General features: G+C 41.0%; 2 protein-coding genes across 2 annotated transcripts in view; both read left to right on the top strand.

The window, feature by feature from the left end:
* The first annotated feature begins 3,765 nt into the window (after positions 1-3,765).
* On the top strand, positions 3,766-5,815 carry foxl2a (forkhead box L2a). The gene has a single exon (XM_049575512.1). It carries the CDS (start codon positions 4,042-4,044, stop codon positions 4,960-4,962), a length of 921 nt encoding a protein of 306 aa, XP_049431469.1. The 5' UTR covers positions 3,766-4,041; the 3' UTR covers positions 4,963-5,815.
* A 10,904-nt stretch (positions 5,816-16,719) lies between these two features.
* Positions 16,720-23,867, top strand: part of pik3cb (phosphatidylinositol-4,5-bisphosphate 3-kinase, catalytic subunit beta) — a 69,492-nt gene continuing 62,344 nt past the window's right edge. Inside the window, exon 1 of the mRNA XM_049575477.1 lies at positions 16,720-16,980. The gene's annotated coding sequence lies outside the window, so the exon portion shown is untranslated. The remainder of the gene's footprint in view (positions 16,981-23,867) is intronic.

A 23,867-nucleotide genomic window follows, 5' to 3' on the forward strand; every position in this document is an offset into this window, starting at 1 on the left:
CTCTTTCAAATTACATTACGGCCCGTCGCTATGATGGCTCTTCACTTTGTTGTACCACACGCACACCACGCGCTGGGAGGTTCACTGCGGCCTGTACAGCAGAAGCACAGACACGTCTTATATATTAAACTTATATTGTTTCACATGTAGAGGCCTGTGGTAAATAAACTGTCCATACATGCGGAGTGAAGGCAGATATATTTATTCTCAGATGTGTGTGCGCGTGTGTGGCGGCCTGTTGCATCTTTTTATTGGGGCCGTTTATTGGAGACGTGTTGACAGACTTTCACAGAATGTATATTTATCTAAGTGGGAAACACGGACTATTTTCTGTCTGTGATAGTCTCCTCTGTCACTAGAGAGCATGCCGCTGTCTCACTCATCTCATGCAGTATGCAAAATACACTTTAAGCGTGAGCAACAGTGCATTTAAACAGATTACGCAAACCTCTTAAGATTTAACTCAGTCTTTGAAATAAATAAATAAATAACACCCTAATAATAATTCCCCCTTCTAGCATTTTGATCACACAGGCCTATAAAAAATAATCTTTCTAGGAGCCCTAATGGCTCATAAAAACACTTACCCATAGGTTTTCCTTTTCATGTCAGTGGCAAAGGTGTCCATGCAAATTTGATTAGTTAAAATATTTTAGAAATTACCGGAATTTTGAGAAACAGTGTCAAAAATAAACTTAAAGTGCAGAGCAAATTTGCATCAATAAACCCTATCATACAGAGCAAATTATATGTTGCTATCAGTGCGCATACGTTCCTTTGATGTTGATATTTTTCAATTTCATTTACTGATCTATTTGTTTATATGTTTGTTTACAGCCTATTAAAGTCCCCGCCTGTACGAAAGCAGTCCATACTATCAAATTAACATTCCTCAGCGCCTCAGTGAAGCCTTCAACCAGTTCATGTTTCAGGCTCCTTGTTTTGTTTACGGATTGTCGACATGCAAGTTTGCAGCTTTGTTGTGACGTGACGCGCGTGACCGCGGCGGCTCAGACCCGGGGAGGTTACAGGTGATGGAGGAGGGGGAGGAAAGCAAAACATCTCAGGACCAAAAACCTGAAGGGACAAATGTCAGTTGTCGAGTCAGACCTTTTGAGATAAAAACAAAAATAGTTACAGTACGGTGGTGCTCGTTGCTGGCTCAGGTAAAATATTAAGATGTAGGCCAATTTTGTGAAGAGGGGACAAGTGCAATTAAAATAAGTATTTTTAGCCACTACAAAATGCCTGGGAAAATACGCTGACAGACCAAAACTTCACCTACAAGATGGCACTGTATGTTAAATGGAAATTTCTGGCTACATCTTAGCATTTATCATCTTAGCCTGAAGCCAGAGAGCCTTTTATGGACGTGGTGCTTTTAGAGTGACGCACAGGGACCACTATGTTGTCTTTGGAGGAGCTGAGGGAGTCCTCTGCAAAGTAAGAAGTAGCTTAATTTCACTTTCTTGCAATTGGGGGGAATTATTGTTATATTGTATGGCTGGGCAATATAAAGATATTATATCATTACTGAAATATGAGACTATATATCATCTTAGATTTTGGATATAATATGGTGATACGGTGTTTTTTCCCCTCGTTTTAAAGGCCGCATTACAGACCAGTGATGTAAATTTATCAAATTACCAGACTTTGTTTGTTTGTTTTCACGCTTGCCCAATTAGTCATTATATTCATATTGTTTGTGATTATTGATCAAAAACCCCATTGTTAATATAAGAAAAAAGCAACAATAGTCAACCCTACAACTTTTTTTTTGCATCAGAGAAAGTATTTGGTTAGAAATATTGTTATGTTCAATATTGTCTACCAGTTCTAATATAGGCTAAATGAAGTGCTTTTGAGGATATTTAATTATATATACTGTGTATCCAGATATAGCCTAAAATATTTTGATATAATTTTAAGGACATATCACTCAGCCCTGATATATTTATGACAGTTTGTCGATTAAAATGTGAATAAATGCACCTATATTGGAGGCTATATGATGACAATCTGACTTTCTTTCTCTATTCATCTTCCTGTTTTTACATATCTTTAAAAAGATGTTGACGCAAATGCTAAAATAATCTTATAAACAGACTACTTTGAGTCGCTGTGAAAGGTCTTCCCTCACGCGTTTGTTGGGTGATTCCTACTTCTGTGTTTGTTTGAGTGCAGGAGCAGGGAAGAGGAGAAGACCACAGACTTTCTCTGCAACAATAAAAGAAGACTAAACAACTCCCGAGATCATGAGGTAAACCTAAACACATTGCGGGCAGGACTAAGGGGGTCTACTTTGTGGTTTTGCTTTATTTTTGACAAACACGCAAACCATTTCAACAGGCTGGATTTCTGTTGAATTGTGTGTCTCATAAGGGAACAGTAAATTCCGCTTTCTAACTCTAAAATTCATAAAAACAAAAAGGAAAGTTTTTAGTTTAACAAACTGTCTGTTCTTATATAATACAGTCATTTTACGCGCTGGTGTCCTCTGGCATAAACACGCATTAACGCAACATTTATTATTATTGTTAGTAGTTCAAATATTTCTAAATAATGTTATTGATCTGCAGTTTGATAGCTGGGTTTATCTCTCCTTGTGTCATCTGATAGCCGCATTAATTAACATATTGAATGATGTCATGTTTTAACTAAGCCAAATGCTTACAACGCGGAGGCATAACAGTGGTGTTGAGATTAACGGGAAATGCTCTCCGTCTTAAACATGTGAAAAAGACATTGAAACAAGAAATAACACCGCGCTGTAACGCTTCTAACTGTGAGTCTGTGGTAATTGCACGATGAGAGATGGTTGGCTCTCACCGCGGTTCAGCTGCTGCGGCACAGGCTGCAGACTGGGTGCAGGGTGATGACACACATGCCAATGCTGCTCCACCTGCACTGACTCCCAGAGCACGGAAATACACTCCCAGAGAAAGCCGAGGGGACCCTCATGGGTGGCCAAAAGAAATGTATACCTCTCCTTGCACTTCCCTCTCTATGTGAACTAATTAAGCAGCAGCAGTGTCTGTCCAGATTTTCTTAGAGATGTGTTTGGAAATGTGTCTCATATGAGAAGGTGAAAAGCCTCCATTTGGCAGAGTTCAGTTTAATATTGTGTTATAGTTTGACTAAAGTTGTTTGGAACGAATTTTGTTGAAACAAGTCCAGGCAAGAAAATACACGTGGAAAGGTGCTGCATTTTATATTTAATATACGTGGAAAATAATATTGCGCCCCTAAAATGTAGCACTGGAAGTAAATTTAAAGATGTGTATTGATCTATGGATAACTGTCCCAAATATTTTATTTTTGGCGACACTGTGCACGAAAAAACACAAATTAATCCCGCCATCCATTTTGTTTTTCTGTTTTTATCTTTTTTGATTGTTTGTTTTGCCTTCCAAAAAAGCAACACAAAAATGTCTGATACTTTTATGCAACTAAATTTAGAGACACATGCTGAAACTTTACATTTATGTCCATTTTCTAACATTTGATACTTCTCTGTGTATTTATCATTTTTAATGCAAATGTATGTTAAATGTCCATAATTTGCCTTTTTTGCCCCGAGTGCGACAAAAACAAATTTCAACACGTGAAGAGGAGCCGATTATTTTTTCATTCACTGTAACCACCGGAGGCGGAACTCAAAATACGCACAAATCAGGACGCACAACGTCGCTCCATGGAAAGCATTGGAGCAAAAGCAGCCTGTCAGTGGACCTGAGGGGAAAAAAAGGAGGAAAGGGCTGGGCTTACAGAGTCACAAACCACAACTTGGGTTGCGCCTCCATCAGAAACCAGTTTAGAAAAATCTCCGTTGAAGAGAGAGGAAGGTCTGGTGCATGTCACCCACTGAGCCGCAAAATAAAGTTTCCTCTGCGCGCAGTTTGGAGGGCAGATTTCAATGCGCGGTGCAGCCTGAGGTCCTGCAACACATCATTTTTCTCATCGACTGCACCAGCGCTTTTTTAAAAGAGGTTTGCTTTACGACATTTGGACTGGACTTGTTTTGTTTTGGTGTGCGCAATGATGGCCACTTACCAAAACCCGGAGGATGACGCAATGGCCTTAATGATCCACGACACCAACACGACCAAGGAGAAAGAGCGACCCAAAGAGGAGTCGGTCCAGGAGAAAGTCCCGGAGAAGCCGGACCCGTCCCAGAAACCACCGTACTCCTATGTCGCTCTCATCGCCATGGCCATCCGGGAGAGCTCCGAGAAGCGCCTCACTCTGTCCGGTATTTACCAGTATATCATCAGCAAGTTTCCCTTCTATGAGAAAAATAAGAAAGGTTGGCAGAACAGTATCAGACACAACCTGAGTCTCAACGAATGCTTCATTAAGGTTCCGCGGGAGGGCGGCGGGGAGAGGAAGGGGAATTACTGGACACTCGACCCAGCCTGCGAGGACATGTTTGAGAAGGGGAACTACAGGAGGCGCCGCAGGATGAAGCGGCCGTTTAGACCTCCACCGACGCACTTCCAGCCGGGGAAATCCTTGTTCGGAGGAGACGGCTATGGCTACCTGTCCCCACCCAAGTACCTGCAGTCTAGCTTCATGAACAACTCGTGGTCGCTAGGCCAGCCGCCCACTCCGATGTCCTACACGTCCTGTCAGATGGCCAGCGGCAACGTGAGTCCAGTGAACATGAAGGGGCTGTCAGCCCCGTCATCTTATAACCCCTACTCCCGAGTGCAGAGCATGGCGCTCCCCAGCATGGTGAACTCTTACAACGGCATGAGTCACCATCACCACCCAGCGCATCCTCACCATAGCCAGCAGCTGAGCCCGGCCACCGCGGCACCACCGCCGGTCTCCAGCAGCAACGGAGCGGGCCTTCAGTTCGCCTGCTCCCGCCAGCCCGCGGAGCTCTCGATGATGCACTGCTCTTACTGGGAACACGAGACCAAACACTCGGCGTTACACACGAGGATTGATATTTAAAGTTTACCAAAATGGTCTGTGTTAAATGAGGACTCTGAGAGTGAGAGTTAATTCCTGTGATTTCAAAACAGAACCAAGAGTATTTTTTTGAAGAGACTATTCTGACGAGCTGTGTGGGTCCAGCTGACACCCGTAGATGCCGATTGGGGAGGTATGCGCGAGTTGATGTTGAGAAAGTTTTACAAAATGGAATCTGGAGGTAAAGAAGTCATCAGGACACATCAGGTAGCACAACCTCTGGGAGCCATTTCATGCGCCTGTATTACACTTGGACTGATGACCATAACTCGGTATTGTAGTCATAATTGTGCCTATGAAAAGCTTTTCATTTTCACGGGGATAGACACTGCTGACATTGCTTCAGCTGTGTTATTGCTGTGCGTAATGGTTTCTCTCAACTTTACGCACGACTCCTGCTAACTCTTGCCAAATGAAACGTGAACATAAGATGCCCTAATTAAGTCAGTGCTTGAATATGTAATTGAATCAGAGCTCAATTTGGCCCTCTGAGTAACTTGCACTGAGCGAGGCCTGCATGGTGAAACCTCCCCTCCTGTCATAGTTGTGATCTTTGTAGGTGAACGTGTGGGTAGAGATCCATCACACTGCCAACAATACAATTCAGGGTTTTTCATATTTTTATTGATCCCACACATGTATGTATGATTTCATTTCCAATATGACGCCAGCCAGTGCCAGGTTTTGTTAATCTGTCTGATTATTATTATTTTTTTATAAACGTGATTAGCTATATTGTTTCATTCATGTTGGGGCCATGTTTCATTTTAATTAGCACTTTTCCCTCTTTTCTAGGTTTGTGAATTTCTTAATAAACTTGTATTTCTTAAAGTAACACAGTGGTCGTGACGTAATCTGTTTTATGCTTTAGGCTGTGGTAACCACTGTTGGCTCGAATCAAACAGCAACCAAAAGCAACAACTCTTGAGGATAAAGCAACGTAAAATTATTTTATTGTTAACATAGGGTAGTTTTATAGTTTATTTAGGGATTTTAAAGATATAATAATGTTAGGTAAATCACTGTGCAGTGTTGTGAGGTTTGGATCTGCACTTACTGCACTGTACACCGCGTAACATGTTTCATATTCAGGCGTCATGTCTGGCCTTTATATAAATATTGACATATATGTAATTAATTTCTAACCATTTAATATAATTTATGCTAATCTATTAAGGACAATTTTATTCCAGTAGTGACACAAAAATACAGAACTTCTAATGTACAGTACGAATTAAAAAATAATAATAAGAAGAATAAAAATACAAATTATAATAATAATGTACATTAACACTCATAGATTTGATGTCTGGCTATTTTTATGTGTTCTGTGTAAATGTCTTTAGGCTGTTACTGCAAAAGTGCTCTGCAAAAAACATGCATTGCGCATCATTAATATTTCCTCTTAGGTCACTTTACGGTAATTTTATTTTTCATTTAATATTGAATATAATTTGTATTTAATATAATTAACAAATGATCACGTTTCAGAGAAAAAAAAATGGCGATGCATGACGCTAACCGTCCAAATGTAGGCTATATTATTTTATTCGATTTTTATTTATTTTATTTCTTAGACTTTTTTGACGGCTCAAGTCAAAGCACAACAAAAGCACCAAAACACAGATGTGATCAAATGCAAAATGTTCCTCTCCCTATTTTGGATGTGTGATCATGAACAAGAATTTAAGAGGTTGCCATATATATATATTTTTTTTCTTTACTAAATGTGCTCTTACAGTTCCCTAAATAACAACAGCACTAACAAAACAATAATAATATTTAATTCTAATGACAATGATAATAATCTGTGCTTTTATGACAGAGCTGGCAGTATTTCTAGACTACTTTTGTTTTGACGTCGTTTAACTGTGAGGGCTGCCAACAAGAAAAACAACAATATTAATGCAGTTAACTTGTCGACTAAATAAAACAGAATCATGTAGGAAAAAACATCAACAAAGACAGGAAGTGTAATAAAAGAAAAGCGGCCTCAGATGCGCTCATAACCTTTGATAACGTTACAAAACGTGACATCACACATTAAGAGGAATCCACTCATCCCACGCGGATCTATCAAAGAGTCATTTGCTAAAATATTGACGTCCTGCCAGAGACTCATCTCTGGAGGAGCAAAGTATAAATTCAGTCAGACAGCTCCTCCTTCTTTGTTGTGTTTCAGTGTGAGACTGTTGAATTACGTCGACGCGTCCCAGAAGAGGGAGAGACATGTTGACGAGTGATCTCAGCCCCGTCCCTCCTTTAATCACTATCATATCATCACAGCTATGCGATATTAGTGCCATATGGCTCTGACTTTTACACTTTACGCGCTGCATCGACAGGTTTACTGTTGTGACAGCTCACCACAGCTATCGTGCGCACTCACTTATTGTTTTAAAAGCTGACCAATTACAGAGTATGGCTTTGTAACATCTAATAGCTCACAGTATATTAGATTGTGGGATCCCCCCTTTCAGAGGTCAGACGCATTTGGCGCCGGAGGTAAAGCTGAAGTCCAGTAAAGTCCAGGGTCTCCCAACATGACTGAGGAGCGCCAGGAGGTGCAGCCACACTCACCTTGATCCACCCTGTGGGCTGTCAAACACGGGCCCATCATCCAAAAGCAACCCAAAAAAAAGGGTACACACCCCTGCATACCAACAACCTGATTAAAGGACATATTTGTAGCAGTGGTAGAGTACTGAGGACATAGGGTTATTTTTAGAATCCCATTAACCCTTGTAGCTACTGCTGCCATTAGCATAAGGACATGATTGTTGGTTAATTAATTAGGGTGCGGCTGTGTTCCAAATAGTGAATGGGTTTATTGGACAAAAAGGTTTTTCAAATTGTGATATTTGCATACATATAAACCTGCAGATTATTGGGACTTTTTAAAAGTGTATTATCTTTTAAACGCATTGACTTACATGCAAATAAATGGGGCAACATTGGTGCAACCGGCGCAACAATATTTGGGATTTTATTATAAGGGAACACATAAAAACGCGCATATATTTATCAAAATTACAAATTAACGCAGCACTAATTAACAAAGCGTTTTTAATACCCTTTTTTTAATATGCTAGCTATTTTTTTCTGTGTGTGTGTGTGTGTGTGTGTGTGTGTGTGTGTGTGTGTGTGTGTAACTTGCCTCCAAACTTGTTGACCCAGTTTAATGTAGCCAAATTAATTCATTTCTTTAAGTAGTTTAATATATTTTAAAAAGGCGAAAAGGTCACAAAGTTCAAATGGCTGTTTCAGCAAAAAATAAAACACTCGTGATGCACTTTTAAATGACTCATTACAGTTTTTTCTTTCAAAAATAAAATAAAATAAAATAATAAAATTAACTGTTGCTGAAATCCAAATATATTTGTGTAACTTTATATCAACTGATCAATTTTATTAACTTTATATTAACTGGTCATATCATCAGACTCCATTACCTGTTCGCAAATTCTGCATGAAACCATAATCACACCTAAATAGTTCCATTATGAGCTGAACAGTCGACATATGTATAAACTAGGCGCCTTCCTCTGTGTCTCCAGCAGCCTTTCGTCGGTATGAACGAGCACAAACAAGTTCTGCGCGCCTGATAAGTCTGAGTGAATCTGCAGTAATAGAAAACATGAAATGAAAAATGCCATCAGCTGCGGGACTGATCAACAGTCTCGGTCCCAGCCGGAGCAACACTGACACTTGTCCATCCTCCCGAGTGCACAGGGAGCTGAGCTGTAGTGTACATTCTCTGCTTCCTCACATTAATGTTTTGTAAACAATAAGGAGATAAGGGCGCGTTTGAAAGGCAAGTGTATCCTAAACACTCCTCCAAAAATAATAAATACGAGTGTTTTACGCGAATTTATGTTTCGACGAGTGTAACTAACCTTTACATAAACTATGACCCGGGGATGGAGACCGTGGTTTTAATGCTAGGCGGTAAAACATCAGCTAACACAACAATTTGATTTTTTATTTTTGTCTTTTTATTTTGTTTTATTTTATTTTAACAAAAAGAAAAGGCTCGTCTTATTTGTAATTTTATAAATACATGCTTTTTATAATTAGCATATGCCCACCGGATATCACAGATGTGCCTATACATAATTCGTGATGGCAGATTTTTGCACTTTATTTGTTATAACTTTCCTTTTAGTTTGTCGGGAAAATGGAGGCTGTGAGTACAGCCCCATAACAACACATGCGTTCACACGCACACACACACACACACACACGCGCGCACGCATGGATACACACACATATACTTTTCTTCTGTTAAACTTTTAGACCTCTCTCTTCTGCAAAAGTAAAAATAAAAGTAAAACTGAACGTATATCTGTGTGGACTCGGCAGGTGTGCACTTGCGCAGAGAGGTTGGCAGTTCAGCCGCTCGGCTTGGAACAATGGGCCTGCATACAGGATGTCTCAGGGGCTGACAGAGATAAGGCCAGCCGAGGTTCATGGCTCCAACAGGCCTGCTTTAAAATCTTTTACACTCATGATAAAGTCAGCAGATGCACGCTGAGTCAGCCTGGATGTTGTTTCATTTATGAAATGTTGTGTACCTCGGGGGATTTGAATATTTAGGCCACTACTGACAAAATTAAACAGCTGATTAAATTATTAAATTAGTTTCTACATGTAAAATATCTGAATTGTGCCACTGGAAACACACTGTAAAAATGAGCTGTTGGCATATATATCTGCGTGATGCAGCTGGAAACATTTAGAGTTATTATGGTTATTGTGAGCTACAAAAATATAAACATATGTGGAAATTATGAGCTAATTTCTCATGTATTAATATAGGAATATATTAATAACCTAATATCTAATTGTGGTATTAAAGATCATGCAACATAACAGCAACAGCTGCAGCTCCTGCCACACTTACTAACATGCAATATGTGTGTGAGTGTTGGAGAAAGCTGTGCAGGTGATGGACAAATGTTTCTGCTAATTCTCGGTTATTTCTGCACGAGGTGAAAAGGTTTAGCTCAACGTGCGCTTTTGCTTTTATTCGTCTTTTCCGCTGAGCGCGCGCTGAATAACCGTGATTGTATCCTTTGTTGTGCTCTCAGAGATGACAGATTATAATCAACAAGACGAATGAGGTCAACTCATTGTAGGAGGAACACATTTGACCCTCGCTTCGTCTTCGTCTCACACACACACACACACACACACGCGCGCGCATAGAGACACAGGAGCGTACCTGGACTCGTTCCGGGTATGACAGCTTGCATGCTCCACGGGGCACCGGCGATGCGACCCGGCCGGTCAAGTCACACGCAGGTTGCATTTTTCCCAATGCCTGCACACAATTGAATTCCTGGCATTCTCGCTAATGTTTGAGATTGAGGAGCACCAGTTTCCACCTAGCAGCGGCGCACATCACCCCAGCCCCATTGAAAAGGAGAGTGGGGGTCACCACTGTTTGGTATACATCTGCTCCAAACAGGAAAATATGCAAAGATTTGATTCGCAGAAAATCCGGCAATTGTTCAGATCAGCACGCGCTTTTTTTCTCCTTTCTCTCCTGCTGAAGCAGAAATACTACAAGTTTCATTCTGTGCTGCAGATCTGATATATTCCTACAACATGACTCAATATAGAGTTGTTTATTTTCACAGCGCGTCCTCTGGTGCATCTCCAACACAATCAAACCTGTCACAGTGATCTACGTGATGTTTTCAGTGGCTGCTGATGTCTATCTTAATGACAGTCCTCGCGAGACAATAGACAACATGCAATAATTCTTTAATTTGCCAAAATAATTACAATAGCGTGTGTTGATACGCGGCCACAGTTTATAAATAGGAACCGTGCGTTTGTTCACTGGAGCGCTGGTCAACAGAGGTTCATCGAATGTCTAGAAATACCGAGTCTATAAATACACACCAGTGTCATCTATTCAAGGAAAAGATGGTCTGTCATCTATTCACAGAGAAAAATCATCACGCACTGTCCTCTGTTTACCCTCCAAGCCTGCGCCGGGCCGCTCAAATGTCACATAGGCGCTAAACAGTGCGTCCAAATGAGGAGGACTCTGACTCTGACCTTCAGAGGAGAGGCTGATGAAGAGGCTTTGTGGATACAGTCACACTGCAAGTAATTATTGATGTGTCTTCTTGCACTCTCTGGATCAGGAGAATAAACTTCACCCAGAAAGTCTCACTAACAAAACAGGTTTTCATAATAGCATATCACCTCCGAGCTATATGTGCCAACAGACCTGTTTGAACAGACATTTGGCTGCTGTTAATTTCTGCCGTGGATGTGGCGGAACCGGCCGGCTTCTTCTGTAAAGGGGGGAAATGCGATAAAATGTTTCCGCTCTCTTGATTATGAGCTGCAAATTGCTTTGTCGGGATTGAAATGGCAGGTCTTTTTCCCATCGCGCACTGATGGAGTCTATTTTTAAAAGCCCCTTTCCTCTCTCGCCCCCCTAAAAACTTCCGCAGGGGCTGGCAACAAGAAGCTATTAGGATAACTCCTCTCCTGTTAACATTCCAATTAATCAAAGATGAAACCAAATTCCCACAGGGATCATTAAGGGTCGGCACCTGTTCTCCTGGTACTGTAGGCTATATAATAAACCAGTGCAGCTCCTTGGTCAGACTTTTGGCTGACCTCTGGGGACAGCGCGAGACATATAATCACTGCAGGCCAGTTGTGCATCTGCCTACTATCAGCAATAGAAATATGAGCTCATGCGGATATGCCAGACACTGAGATTATTTCACAACCAAAACAATTTCAAAATGCCCTCTTATTTACGGTATCAAGATTTCCTTATACTCCACAAGCGCATGAGAGGTAGCACACACACTGATTACGCATTTAATATCTCTTCATAATATGTGTAATGCATTGTTATTTTATAGGCTTATAAATCATAAGGGTTGTGAAATAAGTCGCTCTCTCTATTGGCTGTAACATACACATCCAAAACAGGAAGTTGGCCCAAGGCCCTGACCCTCGCCCCGCCTTCATGTCCACGCCAAACCCAGTCCCAGGTCACATCTCAGACACTGCAATCCAATTTCAGCCATATTGCTTTCAAGCAATTACATACCTCTTGGCAAGGCCTCACAATTAAACAAATGATGATATTTTGATATCCATAATTATATGCATTCACATGAGGTGCCCTTTCAAGTTCAATGTGCTTTTTATTACACGCTTATCATCTGTGAAGAGATTATGCACAGTGTGGGTTTGGACCGAGTTAGGGTACATTTAATCGAATAAGAGGAGCAGTAATGGAAGCATGCTGGACTCAGGGCGACGCTGCATAGGCTGCTCCCTTTGAGCCCGGCTTATGTGAAGCAAATTTCACACAATGAGAACGTTATGAGGGGGAACTCTGAGGGAGAGCCTTTAACCCCGGCCCACCAGTGGGTCAAGCACATGGCATATGACATAGTCCAACTTTATTGTCACTGATGAGGTGCAGCACACATACCTGTGGCGTGAGGAGATTATCTAAATGTATTCAACTCTGATAAAACTACTTGACAGCATGGGTCTGGTTATGACATGATCTCATGATCCTGTAACGTCTCGGGACCAGCTGCGTACATGGCACTGTACCCAGGCAAGTATCCACGTGCAGTCAAGAGACCAAATACCATCATTCAGCGTTCATTGGAAGCAGTCACACTGGGAACATAATTTCTAACAGAAGTCACCCAAATGTGCTCACTGTGAAGGAGAAGGCATTGAAACTGACTCACCCTGTATAACAGTGTGGTGTGTAGGTCTCTGCTGCCCCCTCGTGGCGTAACTCTCCCTCTTGTTCACTGATGAGACCGAATTATGTAATCCTAAAAGAGAGACACGTTCAATTCGTAGGGGTCATCGTAGACTAAGAACTATGTTGAAAATGCCATGTTCAGCTTGTCTGTTAAAAGACTATGAAGTCAACTGCTATCTTGAGTAGAATTTGTTCACTGGGCGATGATTCCTGTATTCCACCTTTTTTACTATAAAGCTTTATATATTTTATTTTATTTTATTTTATCTTATTTCAATTTATTTTATTTTGTATTTTATTTTATTTTATTTTATTTCAATTTATTTTATTTTATATTATTTTATTTTTAACTTATTCAATTTTATTTTATTTTGTATTATTTTATTTTATTTTATTTTATTTCATGGGGACAGTGCACAGCTACTTAGCTGCACCAGTTTTCTATAAGCTAATTTTCATGTAGTCCTGGACAGGAAACAGAAAATAACTTCTCTGCCAAAAGACAATATTATTGAGAAAAAATATACAATTACAAAATATAACATATTCATGACACAACAGCTTCAGCAATAACAACAGCAAGACAACACAACATCAACAATACAACTACAACATTAAGATAAAACAAGATTTCATAATGTTAGATCGAGTGTTAGAGTTCATGTGTGATGCGTACATGACTGGGTTGATTTTAGCCATGATTGCATCTTAAATTTAAAACCAGCAAAGCTGTTGCACCATCTTATCTCACTTGCGTTCCAATAGTTTGTAGCTCTAACAGAGAAGACTGATCCACAAGACTCATTAGATCTGTGCTGCACTGCACAGTCGCCTCTGTTGGTCGTCCTAGGTGTCCTCCCATTGTGTGAGCACAGTTGTGTGAACTCTTTTTACCCTCATTATGCACTGTAATACTGCTTGGGCTGCAACATGCCCCCTTTATCTCTGTAAGATTTTCCTAATTTAAAAGGCATTTTTGAGAATGACTAACTTTGCTTAAAAAAACGCAAATCATCTGATTCTCTCTTTAGAGAATATCAACTTTTATCAATTTTTAATGTGAACATAAACCAGACTTGTGTATTCATGTATAAATATGTACATCTCAGTCATGACTTGACGAGCGTCTTCCTCAGACATTTGACTTTTCTTAATCAATGTTCATTGAAATACTGAGGAGCATCTCTTTGGAACAACATTCTCCCATCTCTACAATCATCATCTGCATTATCATGATTCAAAAACCATCTGAAAAGGAATTATTTTTGTTAATTGTACATCTTTAACAATTTTGTACTACTTCTTCGTCTGGAACTCTTATCCAGTTATGCAATCTCCATTTCTATCTTTTTTCTTGTATGACTGTTGTTATTTAATAGGGGAGGTATCTTTAAAAGCCATTTTTGGCTTCTAACCTCTCCTGCACAATGTTTTAACTTTTAATTTGCTTTTCTTGTATTTTCTATGCATGCAGGTGCAAATAAACTAAACTAAACTAAACTAAAACACAGTCTGCAACAGTTTGGACTCTAATGTGGCCATTTTACAACTTGACTACTGTGCTGGAATAAATGTACTTTAAATATTATTTAAAATCAATCACATGATATTATGTATAACAAGATAAATACCCCTCAAAACATGCCACAGATACATACAACTGCCTTGAAATAACCTTTGTAATAAACTGTCAGTGTGTGGAACAGTGTGATTGGGAGCAGTCTCTGAGTAGGCCTATATCCTGTAGGAGCAGATGTGTCCACCATTTTAGTTGACCAACATAAGACCCTGGATGTTAACATGGTTTTGGCTACACATGGTTCATACTTGTCAAACCTTTCCCAACCAAAAGTAGAATTCCTACAAGATTCAGCCCTGTATTATAAAGTATGACAGCATTACTGTGTATTTGTAGGCTAGATGAACAATAAACCATTTGAACACCAGAGGGCAGCAGAGCTCATCCTTTACTGCCAACATGCTCTGAACAAGCTTGTACACATGACACAAGACATAAAAGTTATAAATATCAAACTGGAGCGTTACCTGATGATGGAGTGTCGTGGATTAACTCGGTGGTTAAGGGATAAATACAATATTCATACATGTAAAACAGATGTAGCCTAGCGTGTATTTTCGGCTCATGTGGGCTACACGCCGACAGTGAATTGCACATTTCGCTCGCCTGAAAGATTCATTTTGGGTTTCCTGGAGGTTTAAAAATATTGTGTTTCCGGGTGAAATCACTGCCCAGAAGTTTTGTACCGGCGGTATGTGGTTGCTGGAAGAAAGCCGGCTGCCCTCCATGCCTCAACCTGAGAACTGCACCACACAGAGTCAAACCAGAGGACAGGAAGTGTGGCCTTCACAATAAAAGACTCATAGGGTCACTATGGAGCAGCAGGCATGGTTTGAGCTATCTTGAGCTATTTATTACTGTCAGCAGAGACCTGAAATAAGAATGATATAGTTATCATAGTTATAAAAAGCTGTACTTTAATACATCTGTCAAATATGTGCTTCATAAGGCCGAGCCAACAGTTCCACAGGGTTGCAGTGGCCGACTAAGGATGGTTGATACCAAACTTGTAGACAGTTGTTTTTGTCATAGACCTACAGAAGATGTAGGGTTAGATTCAGCAAAATAAACCTGTGTATGGCAAGATGCTGGAGTTGTATGCTGAATTGTGCAGTGTTATGTTGGCTTCATGAGCAGTGGAATGCAAAACATCATCACTGAGAGATACAGTCGAGCAAAACAAGATAAGAACAAGCATAGTTTTTGGCTTAATACTGTGGTGGTAAGCTGTATCATGATGAATTGTACAATGTTTTTAAAGTGTAGCCAAGCCAGAACAGGATGTTTTTTGCTTGTGTACAATGACAAGAGGTCAGGGGCCAGTCACAGCAGCCCTGAGCATGTACACAGGGGCATATTTAAGATTTGATGACACTGGGGACTTAGCCCAGACCTCTGTGGGGCTTGTTTTTTTTTTTAGGATTTTGGCTTTTTACCTTTATTAGAAAGGACAGTCTAAGTGTAAAAGGAGAAGAGAGGGAGGATGACGCACAGCAAAGAGCCACAGGCTGCAGCAGGGACATTGCCTTTAAATATGGGACGCCTGCTCTACCCACTAAGTCACAGAGCGCCCACACTAGCTCTAATCTGATGCTTTTTATGCACCCCAGCACCTTATGCACACTAAGAGTGCAGAAATGATTCCAAGTGTGAATCAATTTATTTTTATTGTTAATTAGAAAATGGTTCAGGGCCTACCTGGCATCCTATCAGGGGCCAGATTCAGCCTGTGGGCTGTAAGTTGACTATCACTAGTGTGTTCGTGGCTAAAATATCACCACTAGGATTTTGAAATAAGATAAGATAAGATAAACTTATTTGCCATTTGTACATGGGAATTCTTGTGCAAAAACACTCAGTCAAATCAGAAACAGTCAGGTAATAATTAGTAAAAGATAAAGTGCACACAACAAGGTTTTAAAAGTATAAAAAGTATAATAGATACAAGAATACAAGGACACAAACTCCACCTGCAGAGCATTCAGAAAGGTATTTCACATTATGGGTGTTGCACATTTGCACATTTCATTGCACATGAACTATGGTAGGTAGGTAAGGATTTCATTTTATCTCTTTTTTTTGCATGATTTTAATGTTGCATATTTTAGATTAAAGTAAATAAAACCAAAGCTGGACAATTGAGTGTCAGTAGAGCAACTCCAAACAGTGTAATCTGATTACACTTCATTGCAAATCGTTTATAGCAGCCTGCAGACTTCTTTGTCCAAAGTTTTTAGAATAAAACAAATTCATTTTAAGGGTGGATTTCCCCTTTAATCAAAACTCAGCAGGTTGAGTCTCACTTTCAGATGTCTGTCCCTAGTGAGGCTTTATTTTGAACTCCGTGAGCGGAGGTGCTGTCTCTGTGCAGCTCCTCAGCCTTGACGGTGCCGGCGGAGGAGGCAGAGCTGGCGGAGGAAAAAGCAGTGGTGGTGACAAACCTCCTGAAACAAACAGGAAGCGAGACCGCGCTCCTGTGTCCACCTGCGAGCTCTGAGCTCTGCGTCCACACACAGCCGGGGCCGTGGCTCGTGTATCACACACACTTGAAGCTACTCTGATCTGAAGATCTACCAGATATATTAACTTTCAGCTGTTGGGTCGGCTGGCACATTTTTATTTTCAACGACCTCACACCTAAAAGTGACTAAAGGTAAGTCTCCACTTGTCTTCACTTTTTATGGGTTAGATTTCAGCTCAGTGCTTTCCACTTGCCGAGTGAGGACGTCACGCCAAACTCCATTTATCAATCTGCCAATTTAATGTCGCATTGCTTATTCTAACCATTAAAATAATCACTTTGCCTCTAAGGACATAACTTAATAACTTCTGCCTATCTGTGGCATCCACATTTAGAAACCAGAAAACTAGTTTATAAGACATTATTTGGATAAATTAATCTAGTGGGATTGTTGTATCGGTCAAAGCAACGCACACTAAAATGAGCTGTGATGGGCGGCGGTGAGAAACACAGCTTATTGTTGCAGTTTTCTGAATATGAAGAGTTGATCCAGGGTGGAAGTGTGCGCCGAATAAAGCAGGAATACATGTGGATTTGTTGAGGATTGAAAATTGTTCAGAAAGTTGTTGACTTAAGCATCCAACCGAGATAACAACAAACTTCATACATTTTGAAACAGAGTTTGGTGAGTGCAGCTCCAAACGAGAACAGTGTAGCGTTCCTGAGTGATTATACCTCTGCTTGAATTGGGACTAGGTTGTTGCCTTTTTGGATATGAGAGTGTGTGTTAGACGTTCCCATTTGGACAATGACAGAAGCACTTTTAGATCATAGGTCCTCCAAACCTGGACTTTGGTGCAGTTTTTATGAGTCACCACTTGTGAAAAAGGAGTTCAAGTGAAAGACTTCTACCTGTAGTTTGGTAGTCTGCATGAGATCAACCTTTATTATATTTCTTATTCTGGTATAGGTCCTCTTAATCCTCTTCCCCTAATAAATAAACCCAAAGTAGTCTAAGGGATCACTTGGCCACACCACGTACTCTAAACTGTGTCACTGATGACAGCTGTGCATGTTAGATTATTGAGAAACAGACCGACAACAGAGCTAAATAAAGAGGATATGAAACTCCGGAGAGTGATTCATTCAGTCAGCTTTTCTGCCATGTCTATATCAGCCTTTTGGTTTTATTTCATTCAAAGGCAGAAGTCAGGCTAAATATCTTAGGTAGCTGTTTCGTTAAATGCTTCTCCTGATGTCGTGGAAGTCGAGCTGATTCGTAAGAACAGTTATGGGTAAATCTGACGTAGTTCGAGCACAGAATTTGTCCCAACCAGTCATCTTTAAATGTTTTTTGGGACCTTATAATGGGCAGTAATATTCCTGACAGATTTATAGGAAGCCTTGTTTACGTAGTTGACTAATAATGGGTGACTTGACAGTTCAGCTGCTTCTTTAGAATTGTCGTAACCTGGATTCAGGTTTTGGCATGTCAAGCACCACAGCCATCATTTTCTCAGCAAACGTACTGGACCGGTGCCAACTGTATTGCACGTTTGATCCCTGTATGTGAGAAAATTGTGACTGTGACTGGTTCGGCGTGTGCTCGCTTGTTTGTGTTCGGGCAAGCGAAAGTCCTTACACATTCTCAGGCTGAGTTTTCCTGAAAGGGCTCAGGCGAAGTCAACAGAGAAGGATTTATGAGTCAGTTTGGATTGAGCTCAGGCTGTGTCAGAGGAGGTAGTCACTAGGTCTGTGCTGAGAATGTCAGGGATAATATAAGAGATGCAGGTTTGTGTGTATACATGTACAACCTCATGTGCATGTACAGTATGTCTTCAGGACCTAGCCTAAGGGATGAGCATAGTGGTGATGATGCGAGAGATTTTCCAAACAGCAGATACAGAGATTGGAGGCAATGTTGCAAATTTATGAGCATTGTGTTTATAGCATTTAACTCTCGAAATTACCCGAAAACAGGAGCTCCATCTGGTTATATCATCTTAATTTAATTTCCAGAAGATGTACTTAAGTATTCGTCGAACTTTATCTCTATATCCTAGCCTAGCTCCAAGTGACAGGCGCAGCTGTGCATTCTCTGCCATGCGAGACTCAATCTGACATTTCACGTTTGATTATTCACAAACCCAAAACACACACACAAACACACATGACCTTAAAGATGATTTGACTGTTCAGCTGCTGTCATCTCCAGAGGTATTTGTCACAGTGATGCAGGTGTTTAAAGGCGTCCTGACAGCAGTTCACCCACGTTTCCACCTGTGCTCTCCCACACAGATGATCATTAAAACCCAGATGGATGCTTTCAGAGAGAGAATCAGAGAGCCACGTAACATGTTACAAAAGCAGAGAAGAGTTTCCTAACAGAGTTACCCAACTGTTGCTGGTATTTTTGCCCTGGCACACCGCTCGACCACTTTGTGACATATTGTTTCCCAGCTGACGCGTTCAAATGTGTTATTTCGATCAGGCAGTGGTCGTGGCTGCCCTGTGCTGGGCGGGGTGTGCTGTCAGGCCCCCTCTGAGGTAAAGTTAGAGAACACTGATAAGACCAGCTGACGTCACTCCACAGACATCAGCCAACAATGCAGCTATTTACTCCAAGCCAGATTTAGTCCCAAAGCAGGCCTCCCGAGAAACCGGGTACAAATGAAAGCAGAATTCTAAATAAGTCTCCCACACACAAAAAAAGAGAAGTTTTGCAACTGTGATGACGTCCATGTCCTGTATCAGCGGCTGTACAGAGTTGAACAGAGCTGTAAAGTGAGGTCATCTTCTATATGAGGCTTCTGATTTTGTTTTGTAGTTTAGGAGCTACTTGGATGATACAGGGTGTTTGGAAGAGAGAGGTGAACTGTGTCTGGTCTCTGGGACTGACAGCATGGTGACACAGCTGAGAGCAAGGAGGCCTGTTGCCAATACAGCCACACTTCCTGTGGTGTGTTTGGTGTCAGTAATCAGAGCAATAATACATGATATTGGTGCATGTATCCCTGACTGTGCTCCAAGACTCTTGGCATATTGCAGCATGGTTAAACAAAATGTACAGTGTAGTATTTGGACAGCGATATATTTTTCATAGTTTTGGCTCTGCTCCAACATATCGGATTTCAAATGAAACAACGACTGTGAGGAGAAAACGCTGACTTTCAACTTTAAGGGAGTTCAAGTTCATACTGGGTGAAGCTTGCGGGAAAGCTTAAAGTCAACACTTTGATTTTTTAGTCATCTCAAGTCAATATGGCGGAGTACACTTACGTAATGCCTACAGACTGTGCTGCATAGACAAGTAAAGATACTGAAATAATAATAGTAAGGCTAAGTGTTCAGGATTTAAATCCAAGTACAGGATAAGAAAGGAAATGAGATAAGGTGGTTGTCTGAAGGCTTAATGTTGAGGTTAATTAGCAGCAGTGTCAGGCAGATGTGTCTGTGTGTATCGAGCCAGTCGTCCTTCACCATCTGATTTTTGCCCAAGTATACTCCGTACCTTTTTGAGTTTCCGTCTCCTTGATTTCCTGCTATGTTCGAATTTTACCGCAGCTCTGAAAAGCAGCATTATTGGACTGCATAGAGGCTGTGCAGTGGATTAGCCTTGGAGAAAGGCTTGGGAAACACCTGCATATTTTTAAGAGACCCACTATTGCAGCATGAATTTCATATTCTATTCTCAGTGTCTTTGGAGTGAAATACCTGCGTGTGTGTGTGTTGCAACTGTCACTCATTATTTTCACTGTCCCCATTATCATCTCCCTTTTCTCCCGTCCCTGCACCTCTCTCCCACCTCATTCTCTCACACTCATTCACACTTCCTGCTGTTACACTTTGAAAGTAATCACCCCTCATTACAGTGAAAGGCTTGCGTAACATCCTCTCGAAGAGTAGTATGAAAGGGAGTTAGTTGACGTGTGTGTGTATGTGTGTGTGTGTGTGTGTGTGTGTGTGTGTGCGCGTGCGCGCGCAAGCTGGCTTTCACAATTTGTCTGCTAGCTTGCATGACAACAATTGTCTTTTCTGAGCCCCACTATCTCATCTACCGCCAGCGCTGACTGAGGACAGGGGACATTCAGTATTCACTTAAACTATGTGTGAACTGTACCTTACTGCTATACATAGAATGGAAATTGCCATAGCAAGAACTGTGAGTGACTGTGTGAGGTGAGAGCAGCCTGCTGGAATTCTTCACTTTGCTGCACAGCAGGCTGAGACCTGCCAAGGAATGCGGGGAAGACAGCAGGAGAGGGATAGAGAGAGACATGATAAACAGAGAGAGAGAGAGATACCAGAGAAGGTACAGTGAAATAAAACAGAGTGAGAGATCTTAAATGAGGTGTTTGAAGTGAGTCCACAAGGTAACATAAGAAATTAACGGCTCCTTTTATTTCAGTCTAGGTGATTCATTTGCTCACAGAGCAGAAACATGTTGAATTTGACTATAAAAGCAGCTATGAGCATGTTTATACCTGGTAATAAAGTGCATTTCGGTGATCCAAACACAAGTGGACAGCCGAGACACTTGGCTGTGTACACCTGTGTCTATAATGCATCTCCAGCTGACTGCTTATGTGCGGATTTCGTTACTGCCTGCGTCATCACTTCCACTGGAAATTCAAAGGGCCCTGCGCATGTTTATTGCATCCATACTTTCATTACCTGCTTGCTAGTGATGATGGCAGTTGTGCCAGTACAGCTGGAGATATCACTGTCAGCATAATCTAACATGTCTCCTCCCACAGGGCAAAGTGATGGACCGTCGCTTAACCCTTAGTCCAACTCGTTGAAAAATGGGCAAGTTATAGAGCGCACACTGTCACCAAAACTGGTGACTGGTCGTCCACCAGTCAGAAGATCAGCTGTTCAATCCCTGGCTCCTCCAGTCCACATGTCGAAGTATCCTTGGGCAAGATACTGAACCCCAATGGCTCCAGATGGCTGCTCCATTGGTGTTTGAGTGCATGTAAATGGTTACTGAGTAGCAGGTGGTGCTGTGTATAGTAGCCTTGGCCCCCAGTGTGTGACTGTGTGTGAATGGGTGAATGTGACGTAGTGTAAAAGTGCGTTGAGTGGTCACAAGACTAGAAAAACGCTGCACAAGTGCAGTCCATTTACCATTTGATGATGTAGTCCTTTCTGGGGATGCATCGGGACACACTACAAAAGATATGTGGTCAAACGCGTCCCAGACCACCTCTGAAAGTGGTTTGAGTCGCAATGCGTCTTGGTGGTCGTTCACACATGTACATGTAGGTATAAACTGGCTCTCTGATACATCTAATGCAGATGTGGTCAGAGACATATTCAGCCACATTAACTCTACAGTCTAAATGCACCACAGCATCCTTCCGTTCACCAAAGGCAAGTTAATGTTGCGGTACAAGCAAACGCACTCTCGCTTTCTGCTCACCAATTGTGAACGTAATTCGAAGAAAACACTCTCCAGTTACCAAGTGGGAACAACATCTAGCATCTACAGTCACTAATGCATGCAGGAAGTGCGGACTCCCTCAACATGTGAGACACAGACTCATGTTTCTTTATGGCATGTTGTTGTTGTTGTGGTGTCTTTCACTTGCATTGAGCAGCTCTTCTGTCAGAAACTCAAACCCAGAAGACAAACTATAAATAGGACTGCGGAGGAAACAATAGTGTACATTCGGTGTCTTCCTGCATTAAAAAGGTTGCTGTCCAGCTGTCAGCTCCCAGTTGTGGCCCGTAACCATAGAAATGGAATCCTATTTCTATCTCCAACATGTCCATTTCTTGACTCAGTGTGTAATTGAGAAAGTCAGGGGAAATGAGTTAGAAAGTCATTCTGCCAGTGAGTCAATCAGCGAAGATGATATTTAGATTTACAGTTGATCAAATATCAGAGAAGCGTGTTCTGCAAGGTGCATGTTCAGTTAAGACAACAGAGACTTATTCTGTGCCTAAAACAATGTTTGCACTTTCCTAATGCTCTCTTTGTGAGGGGACAATGCTGACCACTAGACCACCGTGCCACCTGGCTAGACACTGCCTGTATTCGCACATCTGAGAGACATATCTGTGTCATGTGTAGCACCACCATGTCAACAGCCTTTACATTTTTTATTGGTTAATAGAATTAAAACATTGTGAATCCCAACTCTTATAATGAGGCTTCATATTATACACAGAATCCACAGGCTGTTTGTCATCATGGTTTATATTTTTAGCACAGCTAATGAGAGGAGCATCAATATTGTGTGTCTGTTATCACATTTCAAGTTGCTATTGATAGCCGAGATGCTGATTTCTGATATTGATTTGTCATTTGAGACCACACACTGTCTGGGAATTTGGACATGATAGTGAAGCTAAAATGTTGTGTCTGTCCTGTCCTGAAATTTGATTACATTTCATATAGAGGGGAAGTATTTAAATGTGATTCAGCTAAATTTTCTGTCGACATCTGTTAGTGCCACATGTCAAAGTGTCTTGAATGTGCAAACATTTAGGGTGTAGTAAAGTTATAAAGGCTTAGTGTCTTGTCTTGTTGCAGTGACGCAAAGGCGGTTAACTTTCACTGAAAAGCATCAGCCTGCATGACAATTCTGTTAAAACCCACTGAAACTTTTGTTGAAACTGCAGTGGAGACAAATGTGCAGCAAAGGCCAACACATGTTTTTGTCAACATTTATATCCTTGTTTCGTAATGCATAACAATAATTGTGAAATCATTTTGTAACAGGTGTAACTTACTTAACCTACTTAAGGCCAGAGCCATTTGAAAATAATGTCACAACTAAAGGTTTGCGGTCTGATGCGTAGGGTTTTTCCTTTAACCACTGCACCTTCATTCAGATATTATTTCTGTCCCTTGTGGCAGGAGCTATGACTAAATGGAAAGTGCTGATTTAAACACACAACAGATGTTCCAAGTAAAGTGTTACTAGTAATAGTAAAAGTTTGCTTAAAGTGATTCTGTATCCGAGCCGAGATGCACTTTAAAAAGAAAGAGCATGATGAGAAGAAGCCTTCTGGCTAATGAATGAACACAAAGAAAAAAGTTTTAGTGATGCATTTATCATTTAGATTAT

This window comes from Epinephelus fuscoguttatus, linkage group LG5 (genome assembly GCF_011397635.1).
Source record: "Epinephelus fuscoguttatus linkage group LG5, E.fuscoguttatus.final_Chr_v1".
Lineage (NCBI taxonomy): Eukaryota > Metazoa > Chordata > Actinopteri > Perciformes > Serranidae > Epinephelus > Epinephelus fuscoguttatus.